Below are 26,327 nucleotides of genomic sequence, written 5' to 3'. Positions count from 1 at the left end.
CCTCCTGAACTTGAACCTCAGAATGAATCACCTGCACCTGGCTGGGCAGGGGTCACGGGAATGTCTGGGAAATGCCACCCCTTCCTGCTCTGGGGGCCCCTCCCCTGCGAAAATACAGGGGGGACCTGCATAGGCTAGTCTCATAACCTCTGGACATTTTGTTATTGCTTTGCTCAAATGTATCTAAATAAAAACAAAAAAACATTCAAATAGCCATAGAGTGGATGGCTAGACACAGCCAAACCTTCCAAGCAAAACCCCTCACTGGCATAGGGACCCAATTTGCATCTCCAGTGTGATTGGACGGCTTTAATGGCGTGTGGGGAAGGCGGGCGGTCATTGGCCACACTCCGGGCCGGGCCCCGCCCCGCTCCCCGGCTAGGAGAAGCTGATGATCCTGGTGGACAGCAGCAGGTGGCACACCGAGTCCACGTACTGGCTGGTGGACTTTCGGATCCGCTCCATGGCCTCGGGCGACGCGAAGTCCTGCACCATGTGGTAGAGGCTGGAGTGGAACTCCGTGCCTTCCTCCACCGTCTCGGAGAACACGTCGCTCTCCTCGGTCAGCTTCAGCTTCTGGGCTCGGTCGCCGCTGAACATTAGCAGGTCCCAGGGCGGACGGGCAGGCTCGACGGTCAACTGTTCCCTCACCTGGAGGAGAGAGGCGGCCGAGCCCTTTAGCGCCCTGCTTCCCGCCAGGACATCGGAGGTTGGGTATTGTTGAAGGCAGCTAAATCAAGGCCCAACAGTGCCAGACAAAGGCTCTCCAGCCGCCCTTAGTGGGCTGGATCTTTTTGTGGGGGGGGGGATTCCATTCCGGGCCTCTCCCCTTAGTAGGTGGGTACTCCACCACCTCAATCACGCCTCCAGCCAGCTTTGTGCATTGCTTATTTTGGAGGTTGGGTCTTACTCTTTATGCCTAGGCCAGCCTGGACTGTGATCCTCCTATTGGTGCTTTTTTCTTTATGTTGCTGGGGAGGACAAACACATGCTCCTACCACACCCTGACACTGGTTGAGATGGAGTCTTTCAAATGTCTTTTTCCCTAGTCTGGCCTTGAACTTCCGTCTCTTTTTCTGTCTCCCAAGAAGCTGGAGTGCTGAGCCTGGGTGACTGGTTTATTTTTGTCAGTCCTGGGGCTTGGACTCAGGGCCTGAGCACTGTCCCTGAGCCTCTTTGTGCTCAAGGCTAGCACTCTACCACTTGAGTCACAGCGCCACTTCTGGCTTTTTCTGTGTATGTGGTACTGAGGAATCAAACCCAGGGCTTCATGCATGCTAGGCAAGCACTCTACTGCTAAACCACCTTCCCAGCCCTTGACTTGCTTTTAAATCATGAAAATTTATATCTTGGTATTTGGGGTAATTGTCCACAAGTATCCATTTGTGCACCAATTATTGCTTGTGTTTTGATCACCTGCTAGGTGCTCATTTAGGCTTTAGGAATGTAACAGAGAAAGACGATCTCTACCACCAGAAGAGCCAGGATTACAAGTGTGAGCTACTGAACTTGGTCTCTGGGAAAGAAAACTACCAATTATATTAATCTTATTAATATGAATTCAATTATATTAATGTTATTAATAATTAACATTAATCCTACCCTCTAGGAACTCAGTGCCTAGGTACTGTCCCTGAGCCTCATTGTGCTCAAGGCTAGCACTCTACCACGTGAGCCACAGAGCCACTTCGCTGGATTTTTCTGAGTAGTTTATTGGTCATAAGAGTCTCATGGAATTTCCTGCCTAGGCTAGCCTTGAACCATGATCCTCAAATCTCAGCCTCCGGAGTAGCTAAGATTGGCTTTCTATTTTTGGCCAGTTAAAAAGTTTGATATTTTATTCTTATTTGGATGTATGTGTGCAGGTACTGGGACTTGAACTGAGAGCCTGGATGCTATCCCTTGGTTTTTTTGTTTTGTTTTGTTTTACTCAACGCTGGCCCTTCACTATTTGAGCCATAGCTTCACTTTCCAGTTTTCTGGTGGTTCACTGGAGACAAGAGTTTCACAGACTTTCCTGCCTGGGCTGGCTTTGAACCTCAGATTCTCAAATCTCAGCCTCCTGAGTAGCTAGGACAACAGACAGGAGCCATCAGTACCTGGCAACAATTTGAACTTGGAAAACACTGTGAGTAGTAAATGGTAAAAGTTTCCCTCTGAGGGGAAGACTTGGCATACATGATTGAGTTCTTGAGCTTTCTGTGTTACAAGTGGGGAGTTTTGGGGGATCCTGCATAGCATACACACCTTGAATATAACTTTCTTATAGTTGCATACTGAATTCCACTTGCTCCAGCTGAAGGCGAAGGCGGAGCTAAGCAAGGCCATCTGTCGGTAGGCTCTGATTTCCACCAAGGAAAGCTGCGGAGAGGACCCAGGCAGATGTGGTCTTAGCGTCCCCACACAGCCCCTCCATCTTGGCCTCCTGTGGTCCCCTCTTCCCACACAAGAACTAATTTTACCCATCTAATCCTTTTGGAAGGGAAAGCCCAATTGATCAGTTGAGCAGAAATGGTCTCTTCCATGTTCCTTTAAGTAGGTGTACCAAAGGGTTTCAACTCAATATGGCGGGGTATAAGAATGATGGATCTTGATCTACTTCACGCCATCTCACCCACCCTACCGCTCCCCTCAAACCACCTGCCTCTATCTTCACCTCTGGACATTGAATACGAGGACTCCATTCACCCTCCCCTCCCCTCCCCTTAGCCTCCCTCTTCTCCTTCACCCCCAGGTTCCACCTTCATAGCATTCATTTCACGAAGCTCTAAGTTGTTCAAAGGGCTCCTACCACTGGAATCCTCCCTTGCACATACCAAACTGTAGCTAATGTTTGTGCACATATGCATATGACTCTGTATATGTTTACATAGTACTTATGAATTAGATCTGACTTCCACACGAGAGAAAACACTCATCCTTTGTCTTTCTGAGCCTGGATTATTTCACTTAACATGATTTCTTCTAGGTCCAGCCATTTCCCTGCAAATGATATAATAACAGTCTTCCTAACAGAGGGGTAAAATTCCATTGTGTGTGTGAGTGTGTGTGTGTGTGTGTGTGTGTGTGTGCATGTACATGTGCACTATGGTGCTCTACTACTTGAGTCACACTTCCTCTTCTGGCTTTTTGCTGGTTAATTGCCAATAAGAGTCTCATGGACTTTCCTGCTTAGGCTGGCTTCATGTCTGATTCTCATATTTTAGCCTCCTGAGTAGCTGGGATTACAGGCAGGAGCCACACATAAAGACAGCACCTAGCTGGTGTGCATGTGTTTGTTTGCACCTATGCATTTATGCCCATACCATTAGCTATCTAATTATTCCCAGAATGTACAGGTTTATTTACTCTTTTAAGAAACCTGCCATACCTGGTGGCTCACGCCTGTAATCCTTGCTACTCAGAGAGTAGAAGCCAGCCTGGGCAGGAAACTGTGAGAGTCTCACTTCCGATGAACCACCAACAAGCTGGAAGTGGAGCTGTGGCTCAAGAGATAGAACCCCAGCCTTCAGCAAAAGAGCTCAGGGACAGTGCCTGGGCCTCAAGTTCAAGCCCCAGGACTGGTGCACACACACACAAAGAAATAAATGAAAGAAACATTCTACTTGTCATCCACCTAGCCACACAAAAGGAAAGAAATGATATAAAACGAGGAGCTCAGGATGTTTTTGCATTGAATCTGCTCCATGGGTGAATATAAGTACCACACTGTGTTCAGGTTTAATTCCCGAGGAAGATCATTCAGCTGAAAGAAGTCTGGATTTCTGATCTTTTCACCAACCAGGTGTGGTGGCACTAGCCTTTAATCCCATGCCTTTGGGAGGCTGAGAGCTAGAGAATGACAGTTCAAAGCCAGCCTAGGCAGAAAAGTCCCCAAGATTCCATCTCCAAAACAACTAGCAAAAAGCCAGCCCGGAGGCATGGCTCAGATGAAAAAGCACCAGCCTACCAAGCCAAACATGCACAAAGCTCTGATTTCAATCCCTAGCACTGTTAAAAACAAACAACTAAAACCTAAAACTCACGGTATACCTAAAGACATAGAAAGTCCTGTGCCTGCCCGCCCTCTCCATGTCCAAATAAGTTTGAGAGATTCATTCTTGCCTTTTTGTTACCAGTCACATAAAAACGAGAGTATTGGGTAGGGAAGATATTCAGCCCAGCTTTTTTCAAAGCAGTAATGAAGGGAATCGGAGCCATCCATTTTCCTTCCAAACTAGAAACAGGCCGTGGGTCTTTCAGCTTGATTGAAGATAACATACAGACATTTTCCTAAGTTTAAATGAGAGAGAGAGAGAGAGAGAGAGAGAGAGAGAGAGAGAAGCTTTCATAAGCACAGTGATCACTTTTGTTTGGCTTCATGCTCTTTATACTATATACTTCTTTATTATTACTGCTACTATTATTACTATTTTTGGTGTTTGAGACAGGCTTGAGTGCAGCCTTCTCAGTAGCTAGGATAACGAGTGTGAATGCAGGCACCTAGCTGTACACTGTTGGTTAAAAATCACACGCCACTCTACAGTAAACGATGAATGTAGGATGGGCCTGTTTTAGGCTTGATCCTTAATTAGTACCTCCTTTCTAGGCTCCTTCCGAATAATCAAAGGATTAAAGACATCTCACTTTCCGCCATCTCATCAATTATGACTTAAGAACACTGTGTGTTCATACTGAATTTAAGTAGTTATTAAAACAATCACGGTTATTCTCCCCCCCCTTTTTTTTAACAACATATTTAAGATTAAACATAATGCGGAATTGCCTAATGTTTAGTTTGCTTTTGTTGGTTGTGGGGCTTGAACTCCGGGTGAGTGTTCTTTTTTTTTTTTTTTTTTTTTTGGTCACGCCTCCAACCCAAACCACTTTTGGCTTTTTAGTAGTTAATTGCTCTAAGTCTCTCACAGCAGGGCTGAGAAGGTGGCTTATGGGTAGAGTGCTTGCCTAGCATGCATGAAACCCTGGGTTCGATTCCACAGTCCCACATACACAGAAAAAGCCGGAAGTGGTGCTGTGGCTCAAGTGGTAGAGCGCTAGCCTTGAGCAAAAGAAGCTCAGGGACAGCACCCAGGCTCTGAGTTCAAGCCCCAGGACTGGCAAAAAGGAAGAAGAAAAAAAGTCTCTCCTGCTAGACTTGGCTTGGAACTGTGATCCCGAGTAGCTGGGATTACAGGTGTGAGCCACTGGTGCCTAGGAAGAATTCTATTTCACTCTATCAAGCAGAGGTGGCTGATTTTTGTCACACACCCTACTTTTAAGTTCCCTGAAGCCTCACCTTAACTTGTATCTGGAACTCAGTGAACAACGTGGTCACTGTCAGGAGGACTTGGTTCAGATTGAGAGGCGTCAGCTCCCATGACAGGTAGGGCATGTTAGCATGAGCGTCCTGTACCAAGGCAAAGGGGCCAGGCGTCTCCAAGCTGAATAACAGGAGCTTGTCTTCCTCCATATAGGACACATTGCTAATGCCGTCTGTCTTCCAGCGCTGACCTTGAGAACAAAGGCAGTAGTAGCATTGCTTTCATGTTTCTCTATCAAAGAGAACACAAATAAAACCACTAAAATAATTTCAACGTGTGTAAATTGGCCTGACTTGAATTAAGGCTTCAGATTTTCCCTTGGCTTTTGTTGCTGTTGTTTTGGGTCAGTTGCTGGGGGCGGGGGGGGGGCTGGGGGGGGGGGGGGGGGCGGGAGCTTGAACTCACAGTCTGGGCATGGTCCCTGAGCAGTTTTGCTCAAGACTAGCCCTCTATTACACTGAGCCATTTCTGGTTTCTGGTTTTCTGGTGGTTCAATGGAGTTAAGAGTCTCACAGACTTTCCTGCGTGGGCTGGCTTTGAACTGTGATTCTCTGATCTCAGCCTCCTGAGTAGCCAGGATTATAGATGTGAGCTACCAGCATCTGGCTCCCTTTGCTTCTTTGCTCAAAGTTGAGGCTTTGCCACTTGAGCTACAGCTCTGCTCTGGCTTTGTACTGGGGAATTGGAAGTAAGGGTCTCCTGGACTTTCTTGCCCAGGCTGGCTTCCTTTTTTTATTATTATTATTTATTTTTGGCCAGTCCTGGGCCTTGGACTCAGGGCCTGAGCACTGTCCCTGGCTTCTTTTTGCTCAAGGCTAGCACTCTGCCACTTGAGCCACAGCACCACTTCTGGCCGTTTTCTATATATGTGGTGCTGAGGTATCAAATCCAGGGCTTCATGTATACCAGGCAAGCACTCTTGCCACTAGGCCATATTCCCAGCCCCTGGCTTCCTTTTTTTCTTTTTTCTTTTCATTTGTTTCCTTTTCTAAAAAACACAATGATATAGTCAAAGACTATGGAAGAAATGAAGACCTTAAGAACTAGGGATAAGAGGGGCTGGGAAGGTAGCTTAGTAGTAGAGTGCTTGCCTAGCATGCACAAAGCCCTGGTTTCGATTCCTCAGTACCATATACACAGAAAAGGCTGGAAGTGGTACTGTGGCTCAAGTGGTAGCAAGCTAGCCTTGAGCAGAGAGGCTCAAGGATCGCAACCAGGCCCTGAATTCAAGCCCCAGGACTGCAGAAAAAAAGAACTAAGGATAAGAAAAAACAACTTCTACTCAGCTCTATCGAAAGCATATAAAAAGATGAGCAAGGTAGCTCACACCTGTAATCCCAGCTACTTGAGTGGCTGAGATGTGAAGGTCAAGGTTTGAGGTCAGCACGTACAAAAAGTGATTGAGACTCTCCATCTCAAGCAGGAAGAAGCTAGGTATAATGGGATGCAATATTCATCCCAGCTACACAGGAGGTGTAACAGGATGACTGTGGTCCAGCCCCGCCCAGGCAGAAACAAAATGAGATGCTATTATAAACAAAAACAAAACATAAAAGGAAAAGGGTATGGTTCAGTGTAGAGTGCCTGACAAGCAAGTATGAGGTCCTGAGTTCAAAACTCAGTATCTTAAAAAAAAAGCAAATAGAAGGTAGAGTTGGCATATAATTATATGTGTGTGTGTGCATGTCTGTCTGTCTATCTATCTATCTTGGCTTATATAAGGATTTATCATCTCTCTTTCTCTTTCCCTTTTCCCTGGCTCCCTCCCTCCCTCTTTCTTTCCCTTCCTTCCTTCCTATTTGGTGCATCCTGGGGCTTGAACTCAGGGCCTAGGTGCTGTCCCTTAGCTTCTTTGGTTCAAGGCTAGTGCTCTTCCACTTGAGCCACACCACCATTTCTGGCCTTTTTTGAGTTTATTGGACCTAAGAGTCTCATAGACTTTCCTGCCTGGGCTGGCTTTGAACTGTGATCTTCAGAGCTCAGCCTCCTTAGTAGCTAAGACTACAGGTGTGAGCCACCAGTACCTGGCTGCTTGCCTGCTTTCTTCCTTTTCCTGTGCCAGTACTAGGGTTTGAACTTAGGGCCTTGAGCTCTCACTTGGCTTTCTCACACAAGTCTGGGGCTCTCCACTAGAGCTACAGCTCCACTTCCAGCTTTTTGCTGGTTCATTACAGGTAAGTCTGGAGGATTTTCCTCTCAGGATGGCTTTGGACTGTGATCCTCCAGGTCTCAGCCTCTTGAGTAGCTTCAGCCCTTGTTTCATGACACGGTTATGAGAGCCAGGTTTAGGCACTACTGTACCTTCAAGATCCCACCTTACAACCATCGGGTCTTCGAAAAAGACGACGTTCTCTGGGATCTCCAGGATGACTTCAATGGGCGGAAAGGTGTTCTCCGGATCTAACTCTTCCATGTTCTCTGGAGGGTATGTAAAATTCTGCAATCCTCCTTTGAGTATCTTTTAAAAATGACCACAACACCACCACGTTAGAAGATGGCTGGAAATACCAATGGAAGATAGAAGCCTTTCCCCTCCCATGTGCTTCCGAGAGGTTCATTGACTTGTTCCTCGTCAGATTTATCACATCCCGTCACACTCCCCAAGCCTCCACACACCTCACTATTCCATGTTCACGCATGGACCGATTATTCTGATCACCACCAATCTCCTTCACCCTCACCCTCTCCATCCACCCCCACCCACCCTTGTTACCCATACCCTCCCCCCCCCCCCAACCAGCTCTGGGCATTCCTGCCATTAATGCTTTTAGTGTATATTCCTTTTCAATGGGGTTTCATCATGGTATTTCACACACATGTGAAAATACTTTAGACTCAACCCTCCCTCCTGCCCTCCCCCTCTTCCCATCCTCCCCCATTACTCAACAGAAAAGTCTTATTTTAAATAAGCACCGCCCTTGGGTTCTCTTATCCACAGATTTTATTTTTCTTTAGTTGTCGGTTACAGGGCTTGAACTTATAGCCTGGGCACTGTTCCTGAGCTCTTTTTGCTCCAGGGTGGTCTGCCACTTTGTGTCACAACCCCACTTCCAGTTTTCTGGTGGTTCATTGGAGATAAGAGTCTCATGGATTTTTCAGCCCAGGCCAGCTTAGAACCAAGGTCTTCAGATCTCATCCTCCTGAGTAGCTAGGATGACAGGTGTGAGCCACTGGCGCCCAGTGTGTGTGTATGTGTGTGTGTGTGCGCGCGTGTGTATTAGTGGTACTTGGACTTGAACTCACAGACTAGGCACTGTCCTATAGCTTTTAGAATCAAGGCTGGTGCTCTACCACTTGATCCATACCTCCACTTCCAGTTTTTCTGGTGGTTAATTGGAGTTAAGAGTCCTCCCTAGGTTGGCTTCAAACCAGGACCTTCAGATCTCTGTCGTCTGAGTAGCTGGGATTACAGGTGTGAGCCACAGGAATCTGGCTCTATGAGACAGATTCTATGATGAGTTTTTCCCTCATTCCATTCCTCTAAGCAACCCTCCAAAGTTGCTATTTAGTGCTATAGGGTTTTGATCTCTGGACCTTGTGCTTGCTAGGCCCTAGCACTTGAGCCAAACCTCCAGCCCCAAAGCCTTATGTTGAAGAGAAAAGATAACTGTTAAGATTTTGAGGGATCAAGCATACAGAACGCAGATGGCAACTTTCCCAGGAGAGGAGAGGCGCATGCTTGATCTGAAGGCGGCAGAGATGGAACTGGGAAATCGGGCATAATTACAAATGTTAGGAATCAGGAAATAAAGAACATGAGGTGAGGTTAAACTGCAGTGAGCTTGGGAAGTGATGGACAAGAACCTCAGGAGGAAAAGGCGGGGCGGGGGGGCAGGCCTCTGTGAGAGGAAAGCAGACGTGTCGACATAGCAGAGCATGGAACAGTACAATTAGAAGATTCTAGAAAATCCAAGAATAAGGTTCGGGGTAGATCCTAGAAGACTGCCAGCTCAGCATAGTCCTTTCTATAGAGACAGCAAGGACTGCCCCTGAGCAGCCCACCCTACAGAGATGTCTGCCTCAGTTTACCACTGCTCTTGAGGGTCCTTGAGGCAGAGAAAAGAAGAGTAATATAAAAAAAACTAGTTGGGGGGAGAGGACAATGGAAAAATCTCTATGTACCCAGGTACGGTAGCTCATGTCTGTCATCCCAGCTACTTAGGAGGCTGAGTTCTGAGGATCATGGTTCAAAGCCAGCCCAGGCAGGAAAGTTTGTAGACTCTCATCTCCAATGAACCACCACAAAACCGGAAGTGGAGATGTGGCTCAAAGTGGTAGAGTGCTAGCCTTGAGCAAAAGAGTTCAGGGACAGTGTCCAGGTCCTGAGTTCAAGTCCCCTGACTTAAAAAATTAATACAAAAACTGTTGTAGCCAGGTGCCAGTGGCTCAGACCTATAATCCTAGCTACTCAGGAGGCTGAGATCTGAGGATTGAGGTTCAAAGCCAGCCCAGGCAGGAAAGTCTGTGAGTCTCTTATCTCTAATGAATCACCAGAAAACTGGAAGTGGGGCTGTGGCTCAAATGGTAGAGTGCTAGCTTTGAGCTGAAGAGCTCAGAGACAGCACCTAGGTCTTGAGTTCAAGCCCCATGACTGACCAAAAAAAAAAATGTTGTAAATACAAGAATTCCCCAAAACCCTTAGTGGATGAGAATCTACAAATAGCAGTTTTGGTGCTAGGAGGCCTGTGTGGTTTCAGCAGAGCTGGTGTGATGCACACAGCTGGAAATATCCACCCCTGGGCTGTCCACAGAACAAAACCTGTTCACCTCTGATCTCGACTATGACCGCGGCCTAACTAGCAAGTCATCGAGCTTGCCGGTGTCTGATGAAGTAAATAGATATGAATTTTAGCTTTTAAATTCTTTATTGTTAGAACCATCTATTATCAGATCCAAAATGTTACTACCTATAAAATGAAGATGGTTGTGTGTGAGTGTGTGTGTGCACATGTGTGCACCATGCTCATGAAAGGGCTTGAACTCACAACCTGAGCACTGTCCGTTAGCTTCTTTTGCTCGAGGCTGGCGCTCTACCACTTGAGCCACAGATCCACTTCCAGCCTTTTGCTGGTTAGTAGGAGATGAAGAGTCTCAAGGAATTTTCTGCCCAGGCTGGCTTTGAACTATAATCCTCAGATCTCAGCCTCCTCAGCGAGGTAGCTAGGATTACAGGTATGAACCACTCAGCCCGGCCCCTGAAGATGGTGTAATGCTCTATTCTTCCTGTAAGCTTGCTCAACCAGATCAACCAGATGCTGAGATGGAGGGGAAGGAAATCAGAACATGGGGACGGGGTTTGCGGGTGAGCCTGAGTTGGAGGGTTTACCTACTTCCACCATCATCCAGCCCTTGGCGGGCTTGCAGAGCGGGGGCAGCTGCAGGATGTCCAGGTGAAACACCCCACCCACCATCATGAACTGGCACAGGTCCAAGTCGTACATGTCGCTCACCTCTGGCTTCTCAGGGGCGTCCTCCACTAGGAACTTCTGAGCTAAAGGCAACCACATCCACACGGTGGTGAAACAGATCATGACAGGTGCGTGCGCATGCACACTCCTACACTGTTACTGGGGCTTGAATTCAGGGCCTAGATGCTGTCCCCTAGCGTTTTTAGTCAAGGCTGGGGTTTTACCATAGCTCCATTTCCAGCTTTTTACTAGTTAACAGGAGATAAGAGTCCCATGGATTTTCCTGCCCAGGCTGGCTTGGAACCTCTGATCCTCAGACCTCACTCCTGAGTAGCTGGGATTATAGGCGTGAGCCACTGCACCCACCAACATACTTGTTTTAGGGGAGTGAATTAAAAGCTCTACTCCTAGTAAAGGGAGCTCGTATTGAACCCTCTACCAAACATGTTAGGCTCACACAGCCCTAGCCTTTGTGGAGACAGGCTTGTGGGATGGGGTGATGTAGACAAAGGATTTGCTGACTTTTCAGGAATAGTATCATAGGTATGTGTTACTATTTAAATAAAATATTGTGAAAAAATAGGGAGCACTTTGTGAATTTGCAGGATACCTTTTTGCAAGGACCATTGCAATGTAAGTATGAAGCAAGCACTGAATTTATTTTAATAAAAGTAAAACAGTTTAACACAAATATGATCATTACACAAATTTCTTAAAATTGGACATTATAGAGCTTAGAATTCAAAAGACAAAGAAAGATAGATGTTAAAAGTAAATTTTGGTCCATATATGAAATTACAGGTCTTTTTTTTTTGTTTTTCAGTAAAAATAAGGTCAAAGCTGGGTACTAGTGGTTCATGCTTTTAGTCTGAGGATTGCAGTTTGAAGTCAGCCTGGGCAGGAAAGAATCTGATCTCCAATTAGCCTCCAAAAAAAGGGAAAAGCTCAGGGATAGCACCCAGGACTTGAGTTCAAGCCCTAGGACCAGCACAAAAAAATGGGGGGCAGGGGGCTGGGAATATAGCCTAGTAGTAAAGTGCTCGCCTCAAATACATGAAGCCCTGGGTTCCATTCCTCAGCACCACATATATAGAAAAAGCCAGAAGTGGCGCTGTGGCTCAAGTGGCAGAGCGCTAGCCTTGAGCAAAAGAAGAAGCCAGGGACAGTGCTCAGGCCCCAAGTTCAAGCCCTAGGACTGACAAAAAACAAAACAACTAAGGTACTGTTCCTTTTTCCTGGTATACGTTAAATAAATTGTAATCATTATTAGTATTTTTGTGTGTATGTGCCAGTCCTGGAGCTTGAACTCAGGGCCTGGGTATTGTCCTTTAACTTTTTCATTCAAAGATGGTGCTCTACCACTTGAGCCACCCTTCCGCCTCCAGCATTTTGCTGGTTAATTGGAAATGACAGTTTCATGGACATTCCTGCTTGGGCTGGCCTCAAACAGAATTCCTCAGATCTCAGCCTCTTGGGTAGCTTGGATGACAGGCATGCGCCACCAGGACCAGGCCCTACATTAGTTTTGTGTGAAGAAAACTTCAATAAAGCTACACTCTGATGAGTACATTTGGAATACCTTCTAATACTTTGTCACTTAATAACTGCATCTCCAGTTCATATTGCGGGACTTCTGAGTCTTCATTGACAGGGATCTACAAAAAAAAACCACAAGGATGGGTGTGGGGGACCAGCGTGGGCTCGGCCCACAGGCTGCCCCCTGGTGTCCCATTTTCCCTTAAGATGCCTGCTACCTTAACCCTAGTGTCCACACTGACATCTGCTCTGGCATAAACCTGGATATCAATAATTTGTGTGTCTGTGCGTGCATTTGCTAGTCTAGGGGCTTGAACTCAGGGCCTAGGTGCTGTCATTGAGCTCTTTTGCTCAAGGCTGGTGCTCTACCACTGGAACCACAGCTCCACTTTCAGTTTTCTGGTGGTTCATTGGAGATAAGAGTCGCACAGACTTTCCTGTGCAGGCTGACTTTGAACCACGATACTCAGGCGTGAGCCATCAGTGCCTGGCTAAAGTTTTATTTTTGGCATTGGTTCTGGGGCTTGAATTCAGGGCCAGTGTGCTGTCCCTGAGCTTTTATGATCAAGGCAGGTGCTCTACGACTTGAGCCACACCTCTACTTCCCAAGCTTTAAATATGGAAAGAAAATTGTATAATACTAGAAGTTTTTGTTGGTAAGCTATAGGTGCACTGGTACTTTATGAATTTTTGTTATTTTTGCAACTTGAATTTGATATAAAAACATAAATTATATTATGAACAGATTAATAAGTGAAACTCAAATAAATGTAGCCTCTAAAATAGATCCTGCAACGTATTTGAGAATCTACGACATACCATTTCAGATCAATAGAAAGTTTGTAGGTTTTGAGAGAGCTAGCTAAGCTTTGTAATAAAATATATTTATAGCCAAGGTGCTGGTTGCTCATTACTATACTATAATCCTAGCTACTCAGGAGGCTGAGATCTGAGGACGGTGGTTCGAGGCCAGCCTGGGCAGCAAAATCTGTAGAGACTCTTATCTCTAATTAAACACCAAAAGGAAGTGGAAACATGGTTCCAGTGGTAGAATTCCAGCCGTTAGCAAAAAAGCTAAATGACAGCACCAGGCCCTGAGTTCAAGTACTAGCACACACAAAAATATTAGATTCATATTTCTCATTTTAAAAAGAATTCCAGACCGACTAAATATTCAAATGAAGATACAACATTAAACCAGTGAATAACCACAATCACAAAAGTACCTGACTGTTGAGAATTATTAATGAAATAGCATTTTGACATTGTACTGCTGTAAAATGTCTGCTTTGAACTCTGTGAGGTTGACAGAATGGGCTAGATTTTATTGCTCACTACAGAAGCTCCACAAAACGTTCATCTGAAACCCATTAAAAGATCATTTCTATTTACTTATAACTTTAGAATCAATTCTTGGTTTAAAAAAATCGGAGGTGCATTTGGAAAATAGCAGCATTACTTGCTTCATTTCCAGTATAAGTGAGGAATGATCATCTAAACTAGGCACTGGTGGCTCACGCCTGTCATCCTAGCTACTCAGGAAGCTGGGATCTGAAGATCAAGGTTCAAAGCCAGCCCAGGTAGGAAAATCTGTGAGACTATGATCTCCAATAAACCACCAAAAAAGCAGGAGGGGTGCTGTGGCTCAATTGGTAGAGCACCAGCCTTGAGCAAAAAAGCTCAGGGACAGCGACTAGGCCCTGAGTTTGAAATTCAGCACTAATACACACACACACACACACACACACACACACACACATATACACACACACAAAGAGAGAGAGAGAGAGAGAGAGAGAGAGAGAGAGAGAGAGAGAGAGAGAGAGAAAAGTTATCCTAAGTCTCTTAGGTCTTTTCTCTTATTTTCATTTTGGATAAATTTATCTCCCTCTCCCCTTTCTTTTCTTCTTCTCTCCTCTCTTCATCTCTTCTCGCCTTTCCTCCTCCCGTCTCCTTTTCTCTCCTACCCCTTCATCAGAACCTGATCTCAGGTCTCACACTCAGATGACTTTCTTTTTTACAGCTGGTGCTCTATGGCTTGAGCCACAACCCTAGCCCAGCTTTTTACTAATCAACTGCAGATGAGGTGTCACAGACTTTTCTGATTAGAACAGTTCATGAGACTCATCTCCAGTTAAGCTCCCAAAAAGCTGGAAGTGGAGCTGTGGCTCACATGGTAGAGCACCAGCCTTGAGCCTAAAAGCTCAAGGAGAGTGCCCAGGCCCTGAGTTCAAACCCCAGGAGTAGCACAAAAAACAAACAAAAATGCTCAGTTCCTCCAGAACTGAGCATCCTAGCTAGGATTGAAGTTGGGAACCCCCTGGTCATGGACCAAAAGATAAAGGAAAAGAACAAACCAAGTCTTGGGGTTGAAGGCGTGATTCAACTGGTAGTCAACGAACAAAAGCATCAGGTACCAAGTTTGAGTCCTGGTCTCAGATCAAAAATAAGTAAATACATAAAGAAATGTGGAAGCCACCAGGCCTTGGTATTTATCACTAATTATCATGTACAATGTGAGTGCATCTATCAGAATTATGTAGCTGTTACTCTTCTCTAGAAAACTGCAAGATTATGAATAGCAAGATCATGCTGAAGCCCTTATAGAAGATAATAAAAGTGTGAAAAGTAAAATAAGTAATGCATATTATATATAATAGCAGATAATTATGGTGTACATAATATGCTAACATATTAGCATATATTATACACATGAATATAATAAATTACATATTATATATTATCTAATTTATAATGTGTTGTTATACTTAGATACTATGTTATTAATGTACTTGACTAGTTATATATGTAATATATAATATGTAAGTATAAGTGTATTATATAGATAATCTTTAGATTCAATCCTTTATCTGTTTGTTCAGATATAAAGACCTATATTCCATTATATATGCACTTTAGATCATCAAAATATTTCTACAGGTAATTATCATTTTAAATGTTATTCATAAACGCACTGTAGTTAAATTAGGTCTTCCTGGAAATACCAAAATAGAAAGACAAAGGATAAAAAGACAAACCAATGCAACAGCAATACTTACAAAACTATATGGTATAAACCAACTGTACAGCTCTTGGGGGGGGGAGAGGAAAATGGGGAAGCAGGGGAAAAATGAGGGAGGAGGTAACAAGTTGGATAAGAAATGTACTCACTCCCTTACGTATGAAGCTGTAACCCCTCTGTACATCACTTTGACAATAAAGAAATGAAAAAAAGAGATGACATAAAATATTCACTCTACTGAAACAGAAAGTTCTACCTGATCAAAATGTGGAATCTTATGCTCAATTAAGTTTATTATAATAAATACAGTAACTAAATCCTTGAAAACAATAAAAATTAGGTCTTTCTAAATGCTTTATTTTTTTTATTAATTGGGGAAAATGTGTATTTTAGGAATATCCATTTATATTAAGATATGGTATCATGCGTCCCCTAGTGGCCATAGTTTTAAAATGCCACCTGGACCATTCTCTAAAGAGATTTTTGTTTTAACGTCTTAAATTACCTTTAAGTAGTTTTACAAAGGGTTTGCAATTCAATGTGTAGGTTTATGAGTAGAATACATCTTGACCAGTGTCAAGATTGTAAGATTTCATTTGACAATGCAAACAAGCACAGACTAACTACAAATGGCGGTCATTAAATTGCTCAAATAATGTATGTGAAGCTGGCCATGTTTTCAGAGAGAAGCGTAGTAACGAGAAAATTAATCACTTTTACTCTATAAAATTCTTTGGTTTTGGTTGCTTGTGAGCCTTGAACTCAGGACCTGAGATTCTTTTGCTCAAGGCTGGCGCTCTACCACTTGAGCCACAGCGCCACTTCTGGTTTTTCCTTTTTTGTGTGTGTGGTTCATTGGAGATTAGAGTCTCAGGGATTTTCCTGCCCAGGCTGGCTTCGAACCGTGATCCTCAGATCTCAGCCTCCTGAGTAGCTGGGATGACAGGCGTGAGCCACTAGCACCCGGCTGTCAAGGAACATTTATTGCATGAACCACCAAGTGTGGACATGAACATGTCCCCTACCATTTGGACTTCGACTTTGACTTGATCTTTGTTCTCCTGTTCTTCATCCTGAGTTAACATGAACTCGCTTTCTTGATTCTCTCCATCTCTGTTCTCCTGCTCGTCTGTCTCCGGGGCAGTCGGCTCTCCTTTGCCAGGCTTGGGCACGGTGGGTTCCTCTCCTGTGGGCTGAGCACGGGGAGCACCGGCGTGATGTGGTCGTAGCGCGTGTGCAGGAGGCGCAGGGCAATGTCACTCGTGGCTAAAATCCTTGGGATTTCAAATCCCATTCGGGTCTGGGAGAAGCGGACACTCCTGTGCCTGTCAGGAATTCGTGGGAAAAGAAAGGGTGAGCCCTGAGGATACATGAGGTGTAATTCACACCCCACGTGAAATTCACCCATCCTGGTTGGTTTTCCTGTAGCATTTGGACCCTTCTCAGAGCATTATTTTGGACTTTATACCTCTATACACTCTTGTTCCCTTTATGGTAATATCTGTCCGTCTCTTTCTCTCTCTTGTGGTAACACTGGAACTTGAACTCAGAACCTGAACACTATCCCCTAGCTGTTTTTGCTCAAGACTTGTGACACCTCCACTTCTGGCTTTTTGCTAGTTAATTGGAGGAAACAGTTCATATTATAAGTGTGTTCAGCATTTGGTGGCTCATGTCTGTCATCCTAGCTAGTCAGGAAGCTGAGATCTGAGGATCATAGTTCAAAGCCAGCCCTGGAAAAAAAAAAGTCTGTGAGACACTTATGTCCCATGAACTACTTGAGCTGTGGCTCAAGTAGTAAAGTGCTAGCCTTGAGCAAAAGAGCAAAGGAAGGAAGGAAGGAAGGAAGGAAGGAAGGCTATAATTCACAATACCCAGCCATCTTCTTAACTTATGTATTCTGGTTATTTACCTTTGAAATTCACTACCATCCCCATCCAATTAACTTGAAATGTTTAAGATAAAGCAGCAACCAAATAATCAGAAATTTTGTTGTTACTCCTCAGAAAGATACTTCTTGGCTGAAAATTAAGGAAAAGGCACAAACTGTCTAAATAATAACCAATATGAAGCTAGGTACTGTGGGCTCAAGCCTGTAATTCTAATGACACAGGGAGGCTGAGATCTCAAAATCATGGTTCAGAAAAGTTTGTGAGATTCTTACCTGCAATGAACCACCAAAAAGTTGGAAGTAGAGTTGTGCTTCAAGTGGTGAGAGCACCAATCTTGAGAGAAAAATCTAAGGGATGGTACCCAGGCCCTGAGTTCAAGGCCCAGGATTGGCACAAACAGATACCTACCCAGTCATTGTGTCATGGAGGTCGGCCAGAAGAAGGAACTTGCTAAGCAAATGGAGAGCTATGATTCAAACCCACAATGGCTGCCATCCCAATACATACTTTTTCCAAGCACACACCCCAGCCAGCATCTGCTCATGGGGGAAGGGTCACCCCTGGGGTACCTTGGGTTCTTCTTGAGGTTTGCCCACAAGTATAGGTTAATATTCTCATCCTTAATGACTTTTTCCATATTTCCACTGTCCAGGTCGGCTAAATTACTAGCTTGCTAGAAGAAAAAGAGGAACACATTAAAAAGGACCCAAAGGTCTCAGAAAATTGCAACTTGGGTAAGTTATTTCCTCAATGACTCCCTTTGTTAGTTAACCCATCACCTGGGTGAAGTTAAGGTTAAATGAAAATGACAAAGGAGGTTCTCAATAATTCTCGAATTAATTGGGGTTACCAAAAGGGAAAATGGCTTGAGATGAGCCCAACTTCCAAAGTCAATATTAGCCAGACACTGGTGGCTCATGCCTGTAATCCTGGCTGAGAAGGTTAAGATCTGAGGATCGAGGTTCGAAGACAGTCAGTACAAAAGTTTGTGAGACACTTATCTCCGATTAAACCACCAAAAAGCCAAAAGTGGAGCTGTGGCTCAAGTGGTAGAGCCCCAATCTTGAGTGAAAAAGCTAAGTGACAGTTCCCACGCTCTGAGTTCAAGCTTCAGTAATATCACACACACACACACACACACACACACATATGCATACATGTATACACGCATGCAAAGTTTTACTTTCACTAATATGTTGAATCTGAACCTAAAATGATGATGATGATGAAGATGATCATGGGACACAAGTAGAAAACAGGGACAGTTTGGGAGGAAGAAGATTAGTGGGAGAGGAAATATTACTAGGGTGTGTGAGGAGGATGATCAAAATATTTCAAGTATAAAGAAATCATAATAAAGCTCACCCAATCCTGTTTGAAATGGCGAAAGGAGGGGAAGGGATAAACTTGTTGGAAGGATATTTGACCCATCTATGGAATTATAAAATGAAAACCCCTTGTACTACTAATATATGCTTAATTTAAAAGGAAAGAACATTTTCTCTAGGTGATATTAGCATATTTGTGTAAGTAAAGATTTCTTGTCCTAGTGATTTGTTTGTATTTGTGCCAATACTGGGAAATCAGGGCCTGGGAACTGTCCCTGAGCTTTTTCACTCAAGGTTGGTGCTCTACCATCTGAGACAAACTTCTACTTCCAGATTTTTTTTTGGCCAGTCCTGGGGCTTGAACTCAGAGCCTGGACTCTGTCCCTGAGCCTCTCTGTGCTCAAGGCTAGCGCTCTACTACTTGAGCCACGGCACCACTTCTGGCTTTTTCTGTGTATGTGGTACCAAGGAATCAAACCCAGAGCTTCATGCATGCTAGGCAAGTACTCTAACACTAGGCCACATTCCAAGCCCTGGCTTTCTTTTTTTTATTGTTGTGTCTGGGTTGTTTTTTGTTGGTTCATTAGAGAATAGAGTCTCACAGACTTCCCTTCCCCAGGCTTGCCTTGAGTCATGATCCTCAGATCTCAGCCTCCTGAGTCGCTAGGACGGCAGGTGTGATCTGAAGGCCAATACACTGACACTCTGAGAACAACATCTTCCTCTACAACTGCAGCCCCTCATGGCCTGGGCAGCTTGTGGACCCTTACCTGAGCCCATCACGACACAGGAGCCCGAAAAGCACTGATTTTATAGTCTTTCCCTCCTCATTCCCCAGAGAGCATCTTCTGTGAGCACAGGGTCTTCGCCACCCCATTCTGCACCCTCTTTCACAACAGCATTATTATGCGCGTGGGCATTCACTAACATGAGACAATCAGATTATCCCAAGGGTGGCCAGTAAGGAGCCAGGGACACAAGTCTCTGTTCTCACAGGACCCCATACGCAATGACATAATCCAGCCTGATCGGGACCAACCACCAGGTGCTCCAATTAGTCCTGCTCATCATCTTAGTCTTCGTTGTCGTCCTCCTCCTTCCCCTCCTTTCCTCCCTTCGCCTCTCTCTCCTTCTTTCAGTTTTACTCTTTCTCTCCCTTCCCTCCCCCCTTCCTTCCTTTCTTTTTTCTGCATATGGATTTGTCTGCCCAGGCTGGCTATGAACCACGATCCTCAGATCTCTGTCTTCTGATGACAGGTGCGAGCCCTTGGCACCCAGCTAAGATCAGTTCTTTGTGCAGTACATAAAGCTCCAATGCTTATAATCGTTAAGGAGGCACATACTCGAAGAAGGAGCTCTGTAGCTATGTTGAACTTGAGATGGAGGACTTCTTGCAGCTCGTGGATTGACCCTTTGTAGTGCATCGTAGCTTTGCTTCCCAGATCACACCGTGGAGTTTCCAAGAGAATCAATTTCATTTTCTCAATTAACTAGAATATAAAGAAAGATCGTTAATCCACCGAGAAGCAGAGGCGCAATGAAAAAGGGAAGTCCTGTCGCTTTGGGCCCAAGGAAGATCTCCTTCTCTTTATCCTATGATTTCAGAAGAAATCCAGAATAACTGTCACCAGGCTCGGGCCAGTGAGTCCACAGGTGAGTGACAGCTGGTCCCAATAGAGGCTGGGGCGTGATGGGAGGGGCTGGCCCTGGGCTATGGGGCTGTAGATGCATCCCAGAGGCAGGGAGGTTTAGGAAGAAAAAAGGTTCCTTCATTCATGGCACAGGCCTTGAAGCAAAGAGGGGAGACGCCAGCCCAGCCCACTACAGCCATGCATCTGGGGAGCCAGCGCCCATCCACCGGGAAGGGGGAGCCCCAAGGTTTAATTACCTGTGGTAAGCCCCCAAATAAGAGAAGAGCTGGCACTGGGGCTCACACCTGTCATCCCAGCTACTCAGGAAGCTGAGATCTGAGGATCAGGGTTCAAAGCCAGCCTGGGTAGGAAAGTCCATGAGACTCTTATCTCCAAATAAGAACCAAATTGGTTGGAAGTGGCACTGTGGCTCAGGTGGTAGAGCACTAGCCTTGAGCCAGAATGCTGAGAGACAGCACCCAGCTCTGAGTTCAAACCTCAGACTGGCACAAAGAGAGAGGGAGGGAGGGAGGGAGGGAGGGAGGAGGGAGGGAGGGAGGATGGGTGGGAGGAAGGGAGGGAGGGAGGGGAGGAAGGAAGGGAGAGACCACCTTCTAAAATTTACCAAGGAGTATCCCTTCCTCCCTTCCTTCCTCCCTCCCTCCCTCCCTCCCTCCCTCCCTCCCTCCCTCCCTCCCTCCCTCCCTCGGTACTCTATCTCTCAGCTTTTTGTCTCAAGCCTGGGACTCTACCACTTGAGCCACAGCTTCACTTCTGGATTTTTGCTGGCTCATTGGAGATGAAGTCTCCTACCCCTTGATCACAGCTCCACTCTGGCCTTTTGGTGGTTTACTGGAGAGAACAGTCTCACAGACTTTCTTGTCTTGAGTTGGCTTCAAACCAGGACTTGGATCTCAGTCTCCTAAGTAGCTGGGATTACAGGTGTGAGCCACAGTGCGGACAGCTTTAGTTATTTGTTTGTTATAGGGACTCTTTCAGTCCACCATCTCTACTTGCAAGGTGCTACCTGCGAGTCTGGGATTACAGGCAGCACCTGCAGCCCTGCCTGGCCTTTCCTTGTGCACTTTTCTACTGTTAATCGATGTAACTGCTGGGGTTAATATCAGGCAGTTTGAAAGGCCCACGCAGCAACACTTACATACAGGACGAGTTTGCTTTTCTCAATCACAGTTTCGAAGGTCTCATTGAGCTCCTCCCTCCACAGGCTGATGAACGTGTTCATTTCCTGAGACTCCGAGGGGGTCGGGGTTCCCATCGCACGCGATGTAATGCTTCCACTGGGGAACAAACACGCTTGAGAGCACACAAAGAACCTGCTGGAAGGCTCACTTCTCAATGTGGTGTATTTTTCTTTCTTTTTTGCCCCCTCTCCCAATTGCAACAGCTTTTGATGGCTTTAACCAGCAATTCTAGACAAGCCAAATTATAACCAACTACATCAGATCTCTTTCATCCAAAAATTTGTGTGTGTATGCATATGTGCCAGTCCTAGGTCTTGAACTCAGGGCGTAGGCACTGACCCTGGCTTCTTTTTTCCTCAAGCGTCACTTCGAGCTTTTTCTGTCTATGTGGTACTGAGGAATTGAACCCAGAGCTTCATGAATGCTAGGCAAGCACTCTGTATCACTAAGCCACATTCCCAGCCCTCTCATTTTACTTAAACTGTATCTTCTTTGCCTTTTTTTTTGGTACTGGGAATCGAACCCAGGACGTTGCACTTGTGAGGTGAATGCTTTGCCACTGAGCCACAGTCTAGCCCTATGGGATCTTCACCAGCACTGTCAGTACTGCTTCTGCCACTCTTCCATCACCTCTTCACCTTTCAGCTCAACCCATTCACATATGTGTGAAAGTCACAGGAGGCAAAGAAGACCAATTTGTGTTGGGCCTAACGCTACAACATCTACAGGCAGCTTAGGAGGGTGAGATTAAAAGGAGAACTTTTTTATTTTGCCAGTCTGGGGGCTTGAACTCAAGGCCTGAGCTTTGTCCCTGAGCTTCTTTTGCTCAAGTCGAGCACTCTACCACTTGAGCGACAGTGCCACTTTCCCAGCCTTTTCTGTATATGTGGTACTGAGGAATTGAACCCAGGGCTTCATGCATGCTAGGCAAGCACTCTACCACTAAGCCACCTTCCCAGCCCAAAAGGAGAACTTAAAAAAAAATATAGTGGAAGTTTCCTGGGATCAACATGAGTATCAAATTTCCCTGGTGCTTATGAAACAATTAGCTCAAAGAAGGAAATGAGTCTGTCTTACCCGAGAAAGAGATCTGATTTCTTGCTTTAATTTCTCTGCTTCTGGAAAACACAATTCTAATAGATAAAGTTCTCCCAGCTCCTGGTTCCTTCGCTCTAGATCCTGTGAGGCAGGAAAAGATAAATCTATCTGCTCTCTCTTTTATTTTTATTTTTGGTCAGTCATAGGGATTGTACTCGACTCTTTTGCTCTTTTGAGCTCTTTTGCTCAAAGCTAGCACTCTACCACTTGAGCCACAGCCCTACTTCTGGTTTTCTGGTGGTTCATTGGAGATAAGAGTCTTATGGGCTTTCCTGCTTGGGCTGGCTTTGAACCTTGATTTTCAGATCTCAGCCTTCTGAATAGCTGGGATTACAGGTGTGAGCTGCCAGTGCTAGCATTAATCTGTTGTTTCATTTTACTTTTGCTCCAAAAGTACCATCTATAATTTCTTTGGCTATGTCATTTCAAATGGAAATTTAGGGGCTGGCAATATGGCCTATTGGTAAAATGCTCGCCTCATATACATGAAGCCCTGGGTTTGATTCCTCAGCACCACATATATAGAAAACGGCCAAGTATGGCTCAAGTGGTAGAGTGCTAGCCTTGAGCAAAAAAGAGGCCAGGGACAGTGCTCAGGCCCTGAGTCCACGCCCCAGGACTGGCAACAAAAAACAAAACAAATAAAACAAAATGGAAATTTAAATAGCTTTGCATACAACTGATATTGCCTAGATGTTGCATCTCAAATCAGTGTTGCAAAAGCGGACTCTAGATTATGTAGATTTTACACACTTATGTGTAAAAGTCATCTTTAGGCTATCTTGGCTTCCTCACTTTTACTCATTCCTTGCTTTGGATCTAATAGAAAGGTCCAGAAAACTAGTTTTCTTCCATGAACTCTGAGGGGCTAAGAAAAAGGAGGATGAAAAGGAAGAGGAGGAAGGGAAGAAGGAAGAGGAGGAGGAGGTAGCTGAAGGCTTACTATTAGGGGCTATGCAGCAAGTGTAAAGGTCTGCATTCAAACCACAGGGCTACTAATAAATGTTTTAAAATTCAATTTTAGCCTGTAATCCCAGCTATAGAGGAGACTAAGATGGGGAGGATGACAGTTGGGAAGCCAGCCTGGGCAGAAAGTCCTCAAGACCCCTTCTCAATGAAGGACTAGTACATGGCGGCCTGTGCTTGTCATCCTAGCCACGTCAAGAAGCCCAGAAGGGGCTGGGCAGGTGGCTTAGAGTGCTCACCTAGCATTCATGAAGCCCTGGGTTTAGTTCCTCCGTACCACATGAGCAGAAAAAAGCCAAAGTAGAGCTGTAGCTCAAGTGGTAGAGTGCTAGCTTTGAGCAAAAGAAGCTCAGGGACAGTGCCCAGGCCCTGAGTTCAAGCCCCAGGACTGGAAAAAAACAAAACACAAAAACAAGCCCAACAATAGCCGCCAGGTGCAGCAGCTCATGCCTGTAATCCCAGCTCCTCTAAAGGCTGAGATCTGAGGATGGAGTTTTTTTTTTTTTTTTTTTGGCCAGTCCTGGGCCTTGGACTCAGGGCCTGAGCACTGTCCCTGGCTTCTTCCCGCTCAAGGCTAGCACTCTGCCACTTGAGCCACAGCGCCGCTTCTGGCCGTTTTTCTGTATATGTGGTGCTGGGGAATCGAACCTAGGGCCTCGTGTATCCGAGGCAGGGCACTCTTGCCACTAGGCTATATCCCCAGCCCCTGAGGATGGAGTTTGGAAGCCAATCTGGGTAGGAAAGTCCATGAGGCTCTTATGCCCAATGAATCTGGAAAAGAGGTAATGGAGCTGTGGCTCAAATGGTAGCGCCCCAGAATTGAGTGAAAAACCCAAGCAAGAGATCAAGGCCCTGATTTCAAGCCCCAAATATTGGCACATACAAAATTAATTAATTAAAAGTTGGGCACAGGTGGCTCATGCCTGTAATCCTAGCTATTCATTGAGGCTGAAAATCGAGGTTCAAAGCCTGCCTGGATAAGAAGGATCATTAAACTTTTATATCAGTGAACCACCAAAAAAGACAGAAGTGGTCCTGTGGTTCAAGTGGTAGAGTGCTAGCCTCGAGCAAAAGAAGCTCAGGGACAGTGCCCAGGCCCTAAGTTCAAGCCCCAGGACTGGCAAACAAAAATAGTTTCTGCATAGCAAGCATGAGGCCCTGAATATAATCTGCAGCATTACCTGTATATATGAAATATACATACATATGTAATAATATAGATCATCTATATTATATAATCTATATGTATATAATATATTATATATACAACATATAATACAGATTATATGACAGACATATAATATGTAAGGTTATATATTACATAATCTAATGATATTTATTATAGATTATATATTACACATATGTACATGTAATTATATATTAATTATATATTATATAGTATGATACATATCTTATATAACATTATATATAATAATGTCATATATTATAAAATTATCTATATCATATAGTATATCATATACGTAATATTATTATATAATATATTCTATATAACATTATATTATATATCATCTATCATATTTATAGTGCATATAATGATATAATGATATAATACATATATTTATTTGTATATATATATACTTATATATTATGTAATATAATGGAATTTTACTCATACATAATGAAGAATGATATTATGGCATTTGCAAACAAATGGATGGACCTGAAAAAATTCTATTAATTGAACTAAGTCAGGTCCAGAGTGACAAAGAATGCATGTTTCCTCTCATATATGGAAGTTAGGCTTAATTTATAAAATAGATGTGAACATATACAGGGCCACACCCATACTTATGACCTAAAGTATGATACACTCAGGGGAGGGGTCCAATGGAGTAACTCCTTTGAACCACCCAGAGCATCTTGAAATGACTACTAGAGAGAGGAAGGGAGGGTGAATGCAGCCAATAGTCTTTGTCCACAGGTGGAAATGAAATTGGATGACTTGAGGGGAGGGAGGGTTGGGGTGGGGAGCGATGGGGAGATGGATGGGAGAGGTGACGTAGATCAAGATGCATCGTCCTCACATTGAGCTGCAGAATTGAAAGTGGTTTGTACAACTTCTTAATGATAATGAAAATAAAGTTTAAAAAGAAGAACATTACTTACTGCTCAAGTGGTAGACTGCCTGCCTCGTGAGCCTGAAACCCTGATGGCAGGCAGCCTCTTCCCCTCCCCCCACAAAAGCCATCACTAATGTCAACCTACTTTTTCTTCAAGTTGATGCCATTTTTCCTCTGCAATTCGCTGCCGTTCAAGCCTTTCCTGTTCTTCTTTCTCAAGTTTCAACCGGGCTTCCTCTAAAGAACCAAAGCACAAAGAATGAGCTCAGTGATTAGATCACTACCAGCCCAGTGCTGGTGGGCAGACCTGTAATCCCAGCTACACAGGAGGCTGAGATAGGAGAATCACAGTTCAAAGAGAGCGCAGGCAGGAAAGCCTGTGAGACTGGAACCTCAAATAGATGGAAATTAAAGAACAGTACTAGAGTATAATGATGCTTTTAGGGTGAAAACTCAGGGCCTAGGGGCTGTCCCTTAGCTTTTTCACCCTATGTCAAGAATTTTGAAAAGAAAATGACCAGGCATGGAAATAGCAGGCTGTGGTTAGTTTCCCATTTATATGCAAAGACCATGGAAAATTCTGCACCTTCCTCTTTCAGTCTCCTCTCCTCTTCCTCCTGTTGCAGCCTCAGTCGCTCAGCTCTGGTGAGTTTTTTCTTCTTCTCCTGACCCATAACAAAGCCCACAGCACATAAAAGGTTACTAACATGCCTCCAAGTTACCTAAAAATCACATTCCTGGCTGGGAAGGTGGCATTGTGGTAGAGTGCTCGCCTAGCGTGCATGAAGCCCTGGGTTCGATTTCTCAGCACCACATAAACAGAAAAAGCCAGAAGTGGTGTTGTGGCTCAAATGAAAGAGTGT

General features: G+C 44.7%; 1 protein-coding gene across 1 annotated transcript; it reads right to left on the bottom strand.

Annotated features, from left to right (window-relative positions):
- Positions 1-378: 378 nt before the first annotated feature.
- Positions 379-26,138, bottom strand: Dnai7 (dynein axonemal intermediate chain 7). The gene is given in 16 exon segments (XM_048335271.1): positions 379-651; positions 2,248-2,361; positions 4,105-4,272; positions 5,276-5,490; positions 7,602-7,758; positions 10,631-10,791; positions 12,288-12,363; positions 16,292-16,443; positions 16,446-16,591; positions 17,728-17,831; positions 19,830-19,976; positions 21,277-21,378; positions 21,380-21,415; positions 22,397-22,498; positions 25,610-25,701; positions 26,051-26,138. Coding segments are annotated over 16 exon segments (2,133 nt in total).
- Between the last annotated feature and the right edge of the window lie 189 nt (positions 26,139-26,327).

The sequence above is a fragment of the Perognathus longimembris genome, chromosome 27, assembly GCF_023159225.1.
Source record: "Perognathus longimembris pacificus isolate PPM17 chromosome 27, ASM2315922v1, whole genome shotgun sequence".
Lineage (NCBI taxonomy): Eukaryota > Metazoa > Chordata > Mammalia > Rodentia > Heteromyidae > Perognathus > Perognathus longimembris.
This window is presented reverse-complemented; position numbering and strand designations above follow the sequence as displayed.